The sequence below is a fragment of the Astatotilapia calliptera genome, chromosome 13 (assembly GCF_900246225.1).
Source record: "Astatotilapia calliptera chromosome 13, fAstCal1.2, whole genome shotgun sequence".
Classification (NCBI taxonomy): Eukaryota; Metazoa; Chordata; class Actinopteri; order Cichliformes; family Cichlidae; genus Astatotilapia; species Astatotilapia calliptera.
The window spans coordinates 10,945,811-10,962,518 of record NC_039314.1 but is presented as its reverse complement, the minus strand read 5'-3'; the positions used below and the strand labels follow the sequence as shown (position 1 = coordinate 10,962,518).

The 16,708-nt window shown below is 40.7% G+C and overlaps 1 protein-coding gene across 30 annotated transcripts in view; it reads left to right on the top strand.

Annotated features, from left to right (window-relative positions):
* LOC113034636 (neurexin-1a) overlaps nucleotides 1-16,708 on the top strand; it is a 258,027-nt gene that overhangs the window by 227,696 nt on the left and 13,623 nt on the right. For 22 of the 30 annotated variants that reach the window (XM_026189409.1, XM_026189380.1, XM_026189397.1 and 19 more), the window contains one exon: nucleotides 16,355-16,442. In XM_026189409.1, coding sequence (XP_026045194.1) covers nucleotides 16,355-16,442 — 88 coding nt within the window. The remainder of the gene's footprint in view (nucleotides 1-16,354; nucleotides 16,443-16,708) is intronic. The other 8 variants (XM_026189404.1, XM_026189393.1, XM_026189391.1 and 5 more) reach the window with 1 other exon arrangement.

The window sequence follows — 16,708 nt, the reverse complement described above, 5'->3', positions numbered from 1 at the left end:
TACTGAATGCTATTTACCTACCAGCTCCAAAAAGAAAAGAATAGAAAAAAGAACAAAGGGGGGAAACAAAAAGATAAATACTGCTATCTACCAGAGCCATTGAGTGCTTGTGACAGTGATGGATCCTCACCTGCACCGCTCTGTATTATCAACCCTGGCCAGTGCATATGTATATAAATCTCTGAAGCTTTCCTAGTGTGGGGCTGCCATCCACCATCCACCAATGTTGTCCTCCAGCAACATCCTCCAGAGTTGGTAATGGCTGCAGGGGAGACACAAGGACACAATCTTCCAGCAGAAATATGTACAGTTCAAAGCCATGTTACACATATGTGACCTTCAGTTTGGTATAAAGAACCTCTAGTTTCTTTCTATTGGTTTTACATATGGTGGTTCAATTTTCTGAAGCTTGTTTTTTCCTTTCGCATACATTAGAAAATGGAGAAAACGTAAAAGGTTCATAATAATATAAGTAGGACACACTGTCTGGCATCCATGATTATAAGAACTAATTTTGTGTCAGGCCATACGGGAGATGTTAAGCTTTTCCCCTAAAGAAATGAAAACTTTTACCTAATGATGGCGCTAAAAGAAAACTCACAGGATTGTTCAAGCCATTTAAATTTCTGCTCTAGGGACCTTTAATATCAGATATGGGAAAACCTTACAGAAACATAGCAGTAATTTTGGATGTCATATGACATTTCACGCTTGCTATGTTTCTTTCATAACCTTTTTGCATTGTACAATTTCAGTTTTATAGCTTGTTGCTGGTGAAAAATCAAGAAATGCAGATTATAGCCTGTTCCTAGGGAGAATGAATGGCCAGTATGTCACATCATTGCCACCAAATAGCCAATTGCCCCCACTATTTCTGAATTAACCCTGGGTGAGGTGGGTGTAATGGCCATTCAGAGGAAGCGAGGAACATTCAAAACACATTGTGTGGGCCATTTCATTTGCACTCACAGCACATGGTTCAGTTCCAGCTGAACTGGCTTATAGTGGCTCTGTTTATCTTGGTCCCTGAGACAAGGGGCCAAAACCTGACCTCGCTATAATTCTCAGGGATAATCGAAGATTTGACATGCTGCACTGCTACACCTTTAGTGCGGTGTTTGGCTACCTTCTTGCCTCCCTTGCTGACTCTCACAGAACACACTATAATTACCTTAGTGTCACAAAAATCTTGCGGTGAAAAATCTTCTGTAACTTACTACTCAATGACTGCTCAGTCTGCACCTTCTTTTATTTAATTAACATCCTTGCACTATGTGTCTTTATTGTGTTTTATACTACCTCACCGCGTGGTTTATATTGGTAGGAATAATTGTTTTACAAATTGAGGCTAGAATAAGTCTTTAAAGCCAAGATTTAAGACCAATCACGCATGTGTCCCTATTCAGACAGACGTCTGGAGTTTGATTGAGATTGTGCTTCTTTAATTATCCTGCAAATGATGCTAAATCTTGTTCTTCTGTCTTCATTTAGTTTGAGATACATGATAACTGCCTTCACATTTTTTATATAAATTCGAATAAGTCTTTATAAATCTTAATATGGGTATCATTCTGAATCAATTGTCTGAAATTTGTCATCAGTAGTTCAATTGCACAGTTTCATGTTACAGCTCCCATCCCAGTTTAAGATCATAAATGTCCAGTTAACGGCGATGAAAAAGTATTTCACTGTGTCGCCTTTTTTTTTCTCAGTGCACTAATGAAGCTGATGTGGCTCCAGTATTAAAATTAAACTTTTTTAGGTCACTTACCACTCCTTTTTTTTGGTCTTTTATAACAAAGAATAAACAACAAGAGCCATAACAAGCTGTCACTTGGAGCTTCCCATAAACAGAAACAGTTGCTGTTCTTATGATGGAGAAGACGGAGGTGGAACATCATGTCTGAGCATTTCTTAAGAGAAGAATTGCAGCTGTGTAGAATTTGATTACTGCTCACTGTTCAGTGGAAAACATGACTTGTATTACACTGAAACAGACTTCATTGCACTATGAAAACACTATATACTGCTATAATGTTACTGTTGCTGTTTCATTTCTTTCCATAACAAATTCAAACTATTCTGGCATATAGTAAGTCCATTTTACTTATATAGCACACTTAAAACCAACGTGCTATACAATACAAGCAAACAATAAATAGTAAAAATAAATAAAGTTTTCCTAATATTCTCTCCACATAGAGTTTCAAAGATCAGCAGTTTCTAAAAGCTTGACAAAAAAGCTTTGTCTTCAGCTTAGACCTGAAGACAGTCACAGTTGATGCTTGTCTCAGGTCATTTGGGAGATTATTCCAGAGTCTCGGAATAACGACAGCGCAAGTACAAAATGGTTTTGTACAGATTGGGAAGCAGACATTAAGGATCTATCCAAAATTGTGTATGGATGCACTTATTTACCACATTTGCAGGTGCAAGTCCATTCATGACTTTAAATACAATCAGTGCCACTTTATATTAGATTCGCTAATGCACGGGGAGCTAGTGTAAGGCTGCTAATACTAGAGTAATGTAATTTCACTTTTACATTTTACATAGCATGAATAACTTGTATGTAACTATAACGTGAATATATTTGTATAAATATAACTTAATATAACATGTTTAAACTGAGTTTGGTATGTCCTCTTAAGCAGTGCTAAAGTTAAGGTTTAGTAACACACTCAACAAGTGGGAATAGAATAATAGAAAAAAAGCAGAGCCTGTAAAAACAGAGCCTTTACTTAGAGATTATTACATTTGTATAGTCAAAGTAGGTAATCGGTCCATTTACCTGTTATGAAATCAGCCTTTTTGCTTTTTATCCTGGCCGTCTTCTCTAAAAGGGATGAGGTCATCAGTTGTCTCTCGCAAGTTACGGAGCAGCACACGCTGACAACAGCATAGTAAGTTTGCTTTTGATTGACGGGTTTTCACAGTGCAACTACTGTAAAATTAATGTCACTGCTGTCAAACATGGGATATTATTTATTTTTTAAGCTACATTTCTTTAAGCACTAATAAATTCATACAACAGATACTTAAAAATCCGTGCAGCTTTTTCTTCAAACAGACGTAGGGATGCTACACATGTGGATCCACTGCCAATGGATCGTATACATATATAAATATAAATAAAGCATTATCATTACAGTATCAGATAGATATTACGCATGAGTTTTTCACAAAAATTCAGCTCATTGAAGTTTTAAATCTTTATGAAAAGTAATTACATCTTCACACAATATACCTAATCAGAGCCTGTTTCTCTCTTTTATTGATATTTCGAGACTGGGTAGAAACAAATGGGAAGTTACTGATTTGTAAAATAATTAAATTTTTTTCTATCTAGTTTCCTTTTCATATTTGTATCGGGAATTGTTTGTCACTTTCTTAACCAAGTGGAACTGTTTCCTTCAACTCATCTAGAGGCAGATCTCATTGTAAAATGAAAACCAGCCAACCCTTTTTTCCCCCCTTAAATTTTGCATTTGTGCGCTTTTCAATTAGAAAAACAGACACATGCATAGAGAACTGAGAGGTTACTAAGGAAACAGAGGATGTTCTCCATTAATAAACGAGAGTGATTATTCAGCAACAGTGCAGCCATGTTGGATGAGTCTTATTTCATTCCAGATATTAAACCAAACTGTCTCATGGACCTACAAACATACTGCAGTGTTTAGTGTGAGTGTCAGCGCCCTGTAAGGTTGTGTTCAATTATTCAGAGAAAGAAAACATCCTCGGGATAAGATTTCCCCTGCAATGCAGATATATGGGATTGACCGTCATGCTACCGAGATACTATAAGCTTGAGGATAAAGTAATAGGTATCAAAGATCTTACTTCACTGACAGGTCCGCTATTGATTTTTCTAAGTTTATTATCTTTTCTATATCTTATTAAAAATCCTGCTACCACCACCTGCTATGGAATAAAAGGAAAAGCACTAGTGGATAATACAACTCCAATGATTTCACGAGAGCAGAATTAGGTTGAACACGTGATGTGGAGATGGACAGCTCTCCTCTGCAGCACTTGTTTGTGTTCCTGACCTCCCCCACCTTCTCCCTAAAGTTAGTTGCCTGTTGTTTTTTGGTGGTCCTGGAGTGCGCTGCCCCAGACCCCATCATGGTTTTGTGCCCACCCAGTGCTGACAGATGGCACAGAAGGTAACGCCGTGGACCTGCAGTGGCCCGAGCCCTGTGACGTTCACTCCCAGCAACAGACCATATCCATCATCTCACGCTCACCAGGGGCTATTATAGAAACTGCCCTTCAACATTGTGTTGTAGAGTCCATGTGACTCACTGATCCAGTCCACCTTATCGGGGGTACATGCCAGCTTGTCGACACGTGTTGGCTTGATTTGATGAATGCTTGTATTATTCGAGAGCTGACAGCAGAGACAGGCTCGACTGCACCAGGAAGACGATCGTCACATTAGCCAGCTGAGACAGGACGTCGCGTCTTCCTTTGATGATTTATTTGGAATTAGTTTTTTTTTCTAAAGTTGTTTCAGCCAAGTTTATCATCGTGCCGTTATTAAAGGACTGAAAAAAAGAAAGCATGTTTACTTTTGCAGGTTTCACACTAACTGCCAGCAGTGCTGAGAAATACAGATTGTTCCACTAAGACAGTTTGGATGACAAGAATGAAACCTACGCAGTGTGAATGTCGTCTCTGTTGTTTGTTAAAGGCTGGCTCTTGTGACAGCTTTACAGCTTGTTTTATAGACCACATTGTTGTCTCTTAGGACCTTTGCTTTTATGATTTGTATACAGAATATAGTCCTAGGCAAACTGTTGTACACAAGAGACAAATTTGTCCTACAGTGTGTTGCCCCCACCTGCAAGATTCGGAGATCAGCTAGTTTACATTAACATTCATGAACACGAGCTCTGTGCCAACTGCTCGTTGAGCTATGCAGAGCTCCCTCTATTTTTAAAAGTAATTTTACGCAAAGCAAATAGAAAGTGTTCGGCACAAACTGGCTCGCGCATCCATAAAAGCTCCTTTATTAATGAATGCAAGTAGTGCTAGTCAAATTTGACATTTTCATTCTCACCGAAGAGAAATCACATGCTTTTCCTTTCGGGTGTATAAAACAAATGCAGTGTACCTCAAACTTGATAACGGTTTGGTAATTGAGTCTACAGCTATAGCGAGCGTTAGATTAGCATCATAATGTATACATTTCAATTTCAAGATGGCTAGCTGTGTTCAGGGAGCAGCCATCTTGGCACTTGATAAGTACGATAAAGGCAGTTTAGGGATGGACTGGAACACAATATGAAGTAATATCATTACCAGATTAAATTAAGATAAAACAAATTCCAGATGCTGCAGAAATAAAATAAAGAACGCTGCATGCCTGCAGATAAAGCCTTTTAGCTTGTCACACAAGTGGACATGAGACAAAGGGCAATGGAGAATGGAGAAATTGGTTCGGGAAGGAGGTAAATTCATTTGAAGTAAGAGTTTAACATTTTGAAAACTAGATTTGTTTGTTTTCTTTGAGAGAGTAAGATCAGAAGATTGATAATACTCTTGTGTATGTAAAAGAAACTCAAAGCTAAATACCATAAATGAGGGGGGAAAAGACCAATCTTGGATGTTTTAATCTGCACAAAAGAAGATGTGATGTTCTGTGTGAGTTGTTCTCGACAAAGTGCAATAACTACCACAGAAGTGCTTTTACATTTCCATTACGCTATGATATCTTTTGATAGACTCAAGATATTTGCTCCCCTTTGTGTGCAGTCATTGTGCAAACTATAAAGTCTTTACAAGCCGAGAGCTGCAGGAAATGACAGGTCAAGTAAAAAAAAAAATTGATAATTTATTAAGAGAAAATCTAGCCATGAATTGCAGTCCTGAACTCTGGCACAACAGCATTGCTGCAGGGATGGATTAGTGATGAAAAATCAATTGTGCTTGAGAGAGTTCATAAACGATTTCCACCTGATTTTTATTGCAGTGTGGTTTTTGTTTCCTTTGTGCCGAACCAGAGCCTCGCTCATTAGCTTGTAGCGCTCGCGCTCACCCCTTTGTGAATGACAAATCCCCACCTGGAATACAAGAATCAGATTATGGTGATGCTCTCTGGGAGCTACAGGTGACCTGGTGTGCTGTTGTAGGGCAAAGCTGCTCTTCCTCCTTCCTCATGTCATGTTTTTGCAAACGTTACACTTGGGAATTAGACCTCAGTACATTCATCTCAGCAATGATGGCATCTATATTAGGATGACAAATTTGTTCCTGTCACCTCACGAGGGACTGGGACTGCATGTCAAGATGCAGGTAAAGTCAGGAAGGCAGTGATTTGTGGCCAAGCTGCGTATCTCTTCCCACTCCTGCAATCGCTTTCTCAAAACACGCACAGGCACACGCTTAGTTTTGCCATCTATTTTTAGACTTTGAGGAAAATATGAAAATGAAGAATTGTATGGTCTCTTCGGATTGAAACAAACTACGTTCCCCACAATCACAAGCATTTGTGGTTAGCATTTAGATAGAAAGCACCGTGATTACAAGCCATTCTCTGGTAATTGTTATGCTTCCCTTATTCCTCAGCTTATCCTTAGTGTATGATATTCCTCCTGGGCAGTTCCCTGCTCTCAGGCCAGATTACTACCAAGGCGAGGTAGAGGCACGCACAGAGCTCCAGATTCGATTTCAGATAACGAAAATATCAGGGCATCCAGAGGGAAAAATGCTTCAGTGCAGACAGATTTCATTTATCTGAGAAGTGTGAAAGCAAGGATAAGGGGGAGGCACAAAGTCAACCATGTAATATACTTCTATGGAGCTCTGTTTATGCATAGGCAAGAGAAAGAAGAAATGAGAGAACATGAGGGGGGAGCGTAGGAGGCAGATAGCAGCAGATAGTGTCTTATGAATATCATATTAAGATTTTATCATTTAGAGCATGTAGCTAACAGAAGGCATCCAGCCTTCTCCCGTGTAATCGGCTCGGAGCTGTCTACTACATGGCAGCAGCTCAATATGCGCTCTCTCAGCGCTGTGAGTTGACTACAGGCATCCGTCCATATTGTGTGCACATTATTTATACGTCTCCAGTAATAAAAAAACAAGCACCATGTTTAATTGGAATCAAAATATCAACTGTTTATCGTACGTCGTGCAGGATGTCTGATGTTGTCTGGGGGGGGGATGAATTAGGCACCAGTCACACATGGTTCACTCTGAGTCAGTGACTGACATGGTGAGAGTGTGACGCAGACGCTGACTGGGAAATGGACTTCATGTCTCCTCCCACGCAGCCACAACTTTCCTGGTTCTTTTTGGTGGCTGAGCCATATCACGCGCTGCGGTAAGTTCTGAGGGCCGTGCAGATGACTGTTTCTGGGAAATAAGCAGAACGGGGTCCTTGGGGGGGGGGGGGGTGTGGGGGGGGCTTGAGGAATATCTACAAAGCGGTGCCTTCGAGCAGCCACATTAAAAGGAGTCATCTCACCGCAGTGTTCTCGGGTCCCTGAGAGGCAGTATGTTTAATGAGGGCAGATGCATGTGTACATTTTAAAGCAGCTCTGTAATTACTTCATATCTACACTGTCTTGTACTGTACACCTTTACACTTTACGCATTAGCTCCTTCGTGTTCCTGCACATCACTCTCGTAAATGCAGCCTGTGTTTTACACAGCAGAAGCTGTTGTAGTTCTATTGACCGAACTCCAAGTTCACCTGCCACTGCTCGCTTATTCATTGCTTTTCTAGTAGCTAAATATGTCCATCCCCCCTGACTGTCCTTATGCAATGAGAACACTAACATGCATGCCTTAATAATAACCAAATAAAAGCTTTTAAATCCCTATTCCGAGTTCATCTTAACTGAGAATATGTGCACGTCTCCGTGTGACGCTGTACTCGTGTTTCCACACTGCACGCGGTGGATGCACCAGGAGGGTGAAGCTGCCTCCCAGCATCTTGTTCAGTTGTCTGGGATGCAGCATTGTAAGCCTTGAGGAAGATGTATGGCAAGACAGGAACATGTGGGTACCAGGGGAGGAGACGGGAGAGCCTCTGACCACTCTTTTTTTAATGACACTCCCTTACTCAGCCCGAGGTCCAGTTGCAGCAGCAGCTGCTCCGTTTTAAGTAAAGCAAAGCCTTTCTCTCAGAAATGCACAGCGTCTCAAAACAGAGCAAGGAAAGACATGCAGCTTACCACCACGGCCATTTTTTACATTATGGAATATACAACAAATCAAAGCCATAGTTAAAAAGTCCTGTAAGGTGATTTTTTTTCTTTACAAATCTTGTTCACATTTAAAAGAATTATGAAAGCCATTGCATAAAGTCTCGATTTACTGCTTATCACTTTGAACAATTACACGATGTGACGCTTTGATTCTGTGTTCATTAAATTAGGTGATGTTAAAAAAGTCAGAATTGCTTTTAAGGCCGGTTTTGTTTAGCATAAAATTATGAGGATGGGATATATTTTTAAAATTAACTTTTGCCTAAAAACTTTAATGAATTGTATATTTTTATATCCATTTTGTATATCGATAAACAGCTCACTTTTTCCTTAGGTATTTGTTCTCTTTTGTTCATCACTGTACTGTGAGGCACGGTGGCAAACTGTGGCATCACCACGTAACCCTTGTGTCAGCGCCTTTCTTAAATAGCTGTTAAAGATCAAGATGTCAGGAACACGGTGTTCAGAATTTATACAGTACCTATCCCACCAGTGTTTGCTGCACAGCTGCAATAGTGATAATGCCATTCCATTGTCTTTCAGCCTTGCGAGTCTGTATCTGTGCGAGTCCACGAGGTTGACAGCTTGGCAGGCCAGCAGTAGGAAGAGTGTGGGCGAAGGCCAGGCAATACACTGAGCTGAACTCACAGTCTGAGAGGCCCACACGCCTTCATTATTCAGTTGGAATCTATTGAGCATCTGGGACTAAATTATTCATCAACATCGACCTAGTTCCAGGGTGCTAAGTTAGATACTTGGATGTCATCAGGCGTTCTGATAAGACCTGCTGCTGCAGTGTGATATCTGCCATGGGTAAATACAGAGTATGTGCCTGGATCACAAAGAGTACTAGACATTACTTGAGTTTTATACTGTGTAGTTTTGAACAACTGAGCCTTTAGGTGCGTTGGGCTCAATGTAAGAATGGGGAGTAATTTCTTCATCCCATTTCTAACTACGAGGCCTTTCTATCTGCTGTCCCGTCGCCTTCTTCCGCCTCTTTCACTGCGCCACTAATGATGTGTTGCTGCAAGACTGAAGCTTAGGACAACAAACTCCTCCCAATTAGTCTGTGCACACAACAACTCTGGCCAGTTATGGACCCTAGCAGGCCATTGTCAGTGTAAAGCATGTCAGCGTGAGCACGGGAAATAATTGCACATTGTTGTGAGCAGGATCATGCAGACAATACTGATTTCAGATTCTTTAGGATACGCTTTTTGTTTGTATACACTAGAGAGGTCCCAAAACCTTTTATGCACCACCGACCAATTTATGTCCGACAATTTATGTCCGGCCTTTACGGTGTCGCGGATAAATACAACAAAATAAAAACCAGTACCAGTACCAAAAAAAGAAGAAAAAAAGACCCAGGGAAACCGAGTTAATGATAAAAAATGATTAAAAAAAAAAATGCTGAAAACCGATAAAAACCCTGAAAACCATAAATTTCACACCCGAGCCTCAACTCTCGCGGCCCAGTACCAAATGACTCATGGACTGGTACTGGTCTGTGGCCCGGGGGTAAAGTGTCTACTGTACTGATTGAGGCTTTCGTCTTTTAAACATTGTGTGATGCTTTGTGTTTGATCTTATTTAACTATACATTTAATCCCCCGCCCCCCCAAAAAAAGTAGTTTGTGATCATTCTTGGCTTCTCTGGCTTTTTATTAGCACTATTCATGTGCAGTTAAGCAGGTTTTAAAAACCACACGGTGTATGCTACAGCCTATGGGCTCACAGTACATATTCAGATATATATATTCATAAAACAGTCACTTTTGGGTCGACTGTGAGTTCAGTGTGGACATTAATGTTATGAAATTAACTTTTTTTATTTTGAGTAATCCATCACCTGCAGCAGTGTATTAATCTCGTGCTGTTGATGGGCTCACCTCAGATGTTCTTTGACTGAAATTTGGTCTTTTTTTGGAGTCTACTTCCTGCTACATGATGCTACAGGAATTTTTGCTGAGAATAATTTATTAGCCTTGCAATAGCTCTGTAGCTAGCCACCAGGTAGCACGATGTAGCCTTAAAAACAGGCTTTAAATTTTCAAAATCTAATCTAATTTAATTTAAGAAGCGTGTGGAAAAACCAAGGCGCAAAATAACTGCCCATGAACTGAGAAAAGTCAAGCGTGCAGCTGCCAAGATGCCACTTGCCACCAGTTTGGCCATATTTCAGAGCTGCAACGTCACTGGAGTGCCCAAAAGCACAAGGTGTGCGATACTCAGAGACATGGCCAAGGTAAGAAAGGCTGAAAGACGACCACCACTGAACAAGACACACAAGCTGAAACGTCAAGACTGGGCCAAGAAATATCTCAAGACTGGTTTTTCTAAGGTTTTATGGACTGATGAAATGAGAGTGAGTCTTGATGGGCCCGTGGCTGGATTGGTAAAGGGCAGAGAGCTCCAGTCCGACTCAGACGCCAGCAAGGTGGAGGTGGAGTACTGGTTTGGGCTGGTATCATCAAAGATGAGCTTGTGGGGCCTTTTCGGGTTGAGGATGGAGTCAAGCTCAACTCCCAGTCCTACTGCCAGTTTCTGGAAGACACCTTCTTCAAGCAGTGGTACAGGAAGAAGTCTGCATCCTTCAAGAAAAACATGATTTTCATGCAGGACAATGCTCCATCACACACGTCCAAGTACTCCACAGCGTGGCTGGCAAGAAAGGGTATAAAAGAAGAAAAACTAATGGAACCTGTGGTCCATCATCAAATGTGAGATTTACAAGGAGGGAAAACAGTACACCTCTCTGAACAGTGTCTGGGAGGCTGTGGTTGCTGCTGCACGCAATGTTGATGGTGAACAGATCAAAACACTGACAGAATCCATGGATGGCAGGCTTTTGAGTGTCCTTGCAAAGAAAGGTGGCTATATTGGTCGCTGATTTGTTTTTGTTTTGTTTTTGAATATCAGAAATGTATATTTGTCAATGTGGAGATGTTATATTGGTGTCACTGGTAAAAATAAATAATTGAAATGGGTATATATTTGTTTTTTGTTAAGTTGCCTAATAATTATGCACAGTAATAGTCACCTGCACACACAGATATCCCCCTAAAATAGCTAAAACTAAAAACAAACTAAAAACTACTTCCAAAAACATTCAGCTTTGACATTAATGAGTTTTTTGGGTTCATTGAGAACATGGTTGTTGTTCAATAATAAAATTATTCCTCAAAAATACAACTTGCCTAATAATTCTGCACTCCCTGTATTTAATTCAGTGGTTCTTCAGTGTTTTTTATTTTATTTTTGGGAAATGAAATGCAATTTGAACCTTAATAATGCCAGATTCATCAAGTAGAAAACCTTGGTATGATTATTCAAAGTTATTAGTAGATGTCACAACTGAAAGAAATAAGTGTGGTATGAGCAATAAGTATGGTATGGTAGCAGTCAAAATAAAAATAATAATAATTACAATGGCAAGAAGAACAATCTGACTGCTGTGCTATTATTCCCTGTGTGCTTCTCTTGCATGTAAGTCACAACAAGCGAGTACGTCTATGTATTTAAAAAGCAAGGGATAACATCAAATGTCAATGCCTCACAAGAATGCTCATAAAACAGCTGGTGTGCTTTGCAAAGCTTCCCAAGTGGGGCTCGAAATCCTCCAATGGTTGTTGAAGGGGGATGGGATAAAGCATGTCACCCCTAAGAGACCCCCCCCCCCCCCCCCCCCCTCTTTAACAGTTTGGTACCAAGCTGCTGATTTGACTGAAAATATGAAGAAAAAAATCATCCTGCAGTTTCATGAAAAAATATTGTGGTAGTCTTTTTATATTTCAACTAAGTGAAGGTTAAAAAATATGAAATTCATGTTTTGCATTATACTGATGTTCTCAAAATATGAAGCTCAATTTATTCTAATCTGAAAAATATTAAAACCTACTTTGTTGGGATAAAAGACTGGATTAGAATAAAGTGTTCTTATTAAGTAGTATGACAAAAACTAGAAGTATTGTCGGGTAGAGAGAATTTCACACAATCCACCTCTGCTGTCAGTGGTTTCTTTCTTGTATGGTCTTATCTGAAAATAGTGACAGCCCATGGGAACTGTTATTCAGTAGGTTGCTTGCATCTAATGGATCGCATGCAATATGAGCATGAAGGAACAGATGTAGGCGAAGATTAGTTATGAGGGAAAATCTGCAGGTTTCTGTGCAGTTTAACAAACAGCAAAGCTTTTGTGTGCAATGATTATGTGTAGCAAAGCAATGTTTTCTCTGTGATATTTTAATCAAGATAGAAATTTGTTTTTGGCATTCTGGGGTGAAAAAAGAAAGTATTTGGATTAAGACCAGATCTTAATAAGCAACAGATTACGGACACTCAGTAACAAATATCAGGTTTATTTTTGCAACAGACTATATGTAAAAAACAAAAGGGAGAGAGAAAGATTTGCAAAACACGAGCTTATAATGGGAAGAAAAAAAAGTTACTGGAGAAAATACTGAAAAACAGAAAGGGAACAGAAAACAGCAGCATCCTCAGTGGAATACATTACCAGGACAGCGGAGGCATGCTTTGGATAAACCCTTCAGATGCCTTCAGTGTCCTCCTGACTTTCAGCTTGTCTCCAAAGAGACATGTTGTGTGCCAGAGAGCATTCATCAAATTAGACCAGAAAGAAAACAATGTGAAAACCCGCAGCTCTCCCTCGAGACGTGCCGACAGGTTATCACAGAGAAGGTGTCTCTTGCTCTCCAGCACTGGGGCAGCAGCACACAGCAGCCTCCCTGAAGAGCAGCCCTCCCCTCCATCCCTCCCACCCTCTCTTTCTCTCCACACAGGCTGGGATTAAGAGGGAGAAAACGGGAATTCAATTTAGATGTGTACAAATGAAAGGCAACCTACTCCATATAGTAGTTTTTAGAGATTGGGATTATACACCATAGTGAAGTTGAAGGAACAGAAAAAGTTAGTGTTTGTGTGGTTGTAAATAACTAGAGGTCCTGCGGAACAAGACTGCTGACCAAGCTTTAGAAAGCACATGCAGAGCACGGCTTGGCTTGGACATCTCATTAAGGTGGACCGTTATCAATCCTCAAAGATCGAAAACCGGCATGACACTGCTAAAGAAGGCACCAACGTGCCTTTGGCTGAGTCAGTTTGGAATTTCCTGGTCCGCATCCTCTTTGATGGTTCAATCAGTGCGTGAGCCAAGGTCAGTCGATAGCTTTACTTCTCTGAAAGCTTTAGCAAGATGTATTTGTGTATAAAACTCCCAGCGGCACCTAAGGCAGTGGAAATGGCACTGCACTTACAAACGATCAACATTTTCATACACTTTGGTATGAACACTACAGGCAGGTTTCTCTTGACAGTGTTTCTCTTTCTTCCTCTTTTTGTGTTTTTCGTGGTCCCAACTGTCTCCCCAGGTTTTCTTAGTACATCTCATAGAAGTGTGCGCTCTGCTGCTCTGAGCAGAGGCAGATAAATGAGCTGTGCTGTAGGTTCACCGTGGCTTCAGCACTTTACCACTAGATTAATGATGCCTTCCAAGCCCCGAGCCTTTGCTTTTAGCATTTTAGAAGTACCTTCATAAAGTGAACTACAGGCACATCTTGTTTATACGCTTATCTATTGGGGCATCTTTCCTTTGGGCATGATGCTGTTTGCATCAGTACACCTGACACTCCTGAGCTAATGAAACCCTTCCTGAAGCCCACAGTGTTTCTAGAAATCTTCAGACAAAGATGCCATTTCGACTAGGAAACCCACAGTAGCGTTATTTTGAACTCAAAATCCTCGAATGGTCAAAATAATCACAAGGACACCCATATCCATAGATATGGGAACAAATAAAATAAAATACTGACATTTCAGTTTGGGGTTTTTTTGGCTTCTCAGCCAGGCTACCTGTCAGTTTTCATCACAGTGGCTAAATTGCATGTAAGCCTCTCACATAGCCCGTGTTGAATTGTCACGGGTGAAAAAGAAGGCAAGCATTGGTGGAAGACACCATAAATTGCTAATGTTATTGGATTTCAACCAGGTCATGACCACATCAAAATGTTGACCTACACACTAATCCGGGATGGCAGACTGATGCTCAGTAACATGTGAATTTATTTCAGTTTTGATTCAGAGCCATACGTCACATCCAGCACACACAAGATTCATTGAAAAAAAAAATGGACGTGGCTTATACATCCTCCTGGCTGTCCTTGGAGGGTCAGTTTTTTATTTTTAAGTCTAAATCAGACTTTGTTCATTTGCAAACCCTTTAGTGACATGCCCAAAAAGTCACAAACAAAACAAAAGACACCATGTCATCAAAAAACTGACTTTCTGTCTTTAAGATTAGTTTGTAATGGAAATCTAAACGATTTTGTGTTTTTGTGGATTTCATTGTCATGATGTAGTTTAAGCCCCCTTTTTATATCCTTCTAGCCTGAATGAGGAGACAGAGACGTATAAATATGAACGGGCATACACCTCCGCTTAGGTTATCCTATGGGGAGTTAACCTACATCTAGTACACCCACATTACATCGCTTCCTCCTCCTTGGTTTCAAATAAACCTAAAGGACAGAGCGAAAGGAGAAAAAAGGATGTGAGCAGTAGAGAAAGAGAGTGGTGAGGTGGGAAGAGAGAGGCAGTATTGATTCCTTGATTCCCGTACCTCTGCCAGTGAGTGCAGAGTGTCAAGATCTCCCGCCAGGAAAAACAAATCACAAGGCTGAAGTGATGGATGTGGCACTCCAGGATCCGGCGGTTTTGCCATCTGGATGGCCGACACTGTATATCAGCCTCATGCGCAGCAAATTAAATTTACATTTGGACGGCTTCCCCGGGCCTCACCCAACACAGATGCACCAAAAGCAGCCCTCCGCCACAACTTCCTTAATGGGTTTGATCTATCATTTCCGGGTCTATTATGTAAAGATGATGTTGGTCCATGTTCAGAATGTCAAAACGATGTTACAGTCGCAATAGAATCACATTATGAGCGGCCAAATGGATGTTAAGCAAAATGACATCACCTTTAATTTCCTTAACATGAGTCGATACTAATCCAACTTGCCGAAATATTTTGAATGCGCATTAGAACATCGGTGAAATAAGAGAGCAAATTTGATAAAAGCCAAAGTCTGTCTTCATTTTTAGGACCCTGATTCATTCCTTGCCCATTTTTTTTCCTTTGTCTGGTTTGTCACCGTCACACATGCAAACCCCTGCAGTATGAACAAAGTAAGGCTTGTTAGGAAGTACACTTAAAGGCTTAAAATTATTAGTCCAAAAAGGATAAGTGAGGATGTAATGCCACATATAAAAGAGAAGGTTTTTCTGCTTAGCAGCACACCACAAAGAAAAAAATCTAACCTGGCCCTGAAGACGCCGCCATGCCTAAATGAAATGACCTTTAACGCCGAGCTGATCAAATGGCCTGAAGCAAGACTATAAAAGAACATTGCAGTATAATGTTTTACAGTGTACTTTTTTTCTGGTCTATTGTTTGCCCTTTCCCATTTTCCTGGACGGTAAAATGTATCGTGTTTGGCAGGTGAGGAAGTGCGCTGAAAGCAGTCTGAAATGGATTTGATATAAGAGTCGATGTGGCAGCAGATGCCACGATTTGGTTTATTTTGGATCCTTATTTTGTAAAAAGAGATACTGAATTGCTTTGAAAGAAAGAAGAAGAAAATATTGATTTAAGCCTGTGTTGAGCTGGCTTTTGTTTTCCTATGTCCTTTTTGTTTTTTAAGCTTTCATGGCTGGTTGTCCTCTAAATGTCAGAGGTGTTTTGTGATGGCTCTCAGCAATCGCTTGAAGTGCTATGCAAAGCTACACAATGAAAAGCAAATTGAGCATGTGAGTCGACAGTTGTGCCGTGAACTTCAGCCCCCACTGTTCCCCAATAATCTGATCTCATTTATGTAAAGACAGCGCTTCCTGGAAAGCAGCGTAGCAGCTGCTACAGCGCCGGGGAGCTCGTGCCTGTGTTGACAGATGATTTCACCAGTCCAAAAGTTTAGTTTAGCCACTTGTATTCACATCTCAACTGCCTGGCTCTCTTTAACCTAACCTAACTTGAGTGGGAGTCCTCTCAGCCCATAGATGCAGCTAAGTATTCCGTGCCCTCACCACTCCTCTGTGTAATTCTCTCTTTTCAGACAACTGACGACTTGCTGGTGGCATCAGCCGAGTGTCCAAGCGATGACGAGGACATTGATCCCTGTGAGCCGAGCTCAGGTGGGTTAGGTTAGTCATCTCTTTTTTTATTCTACTTTTCTCTGGGTGTGTCAGTGTGTCTTTGTGTGTAACAGTTCACCCCCACCAGGGCACTCGAGGCTAACGCGTAGTGTTTAAATGAGAAGATTGGAGTTTAGTTAAAGCTTAAACACTTCTCAGAGGCTGACTGCGTGATACAGCAAGCTGCAGGCAGTCTGTTGGGTCGGGCAGCTCCATTTCTATACAGTAGCTCTTTCAGTAGTTTGTTGGAATCTAAATTATAAATGCAGTAAAAT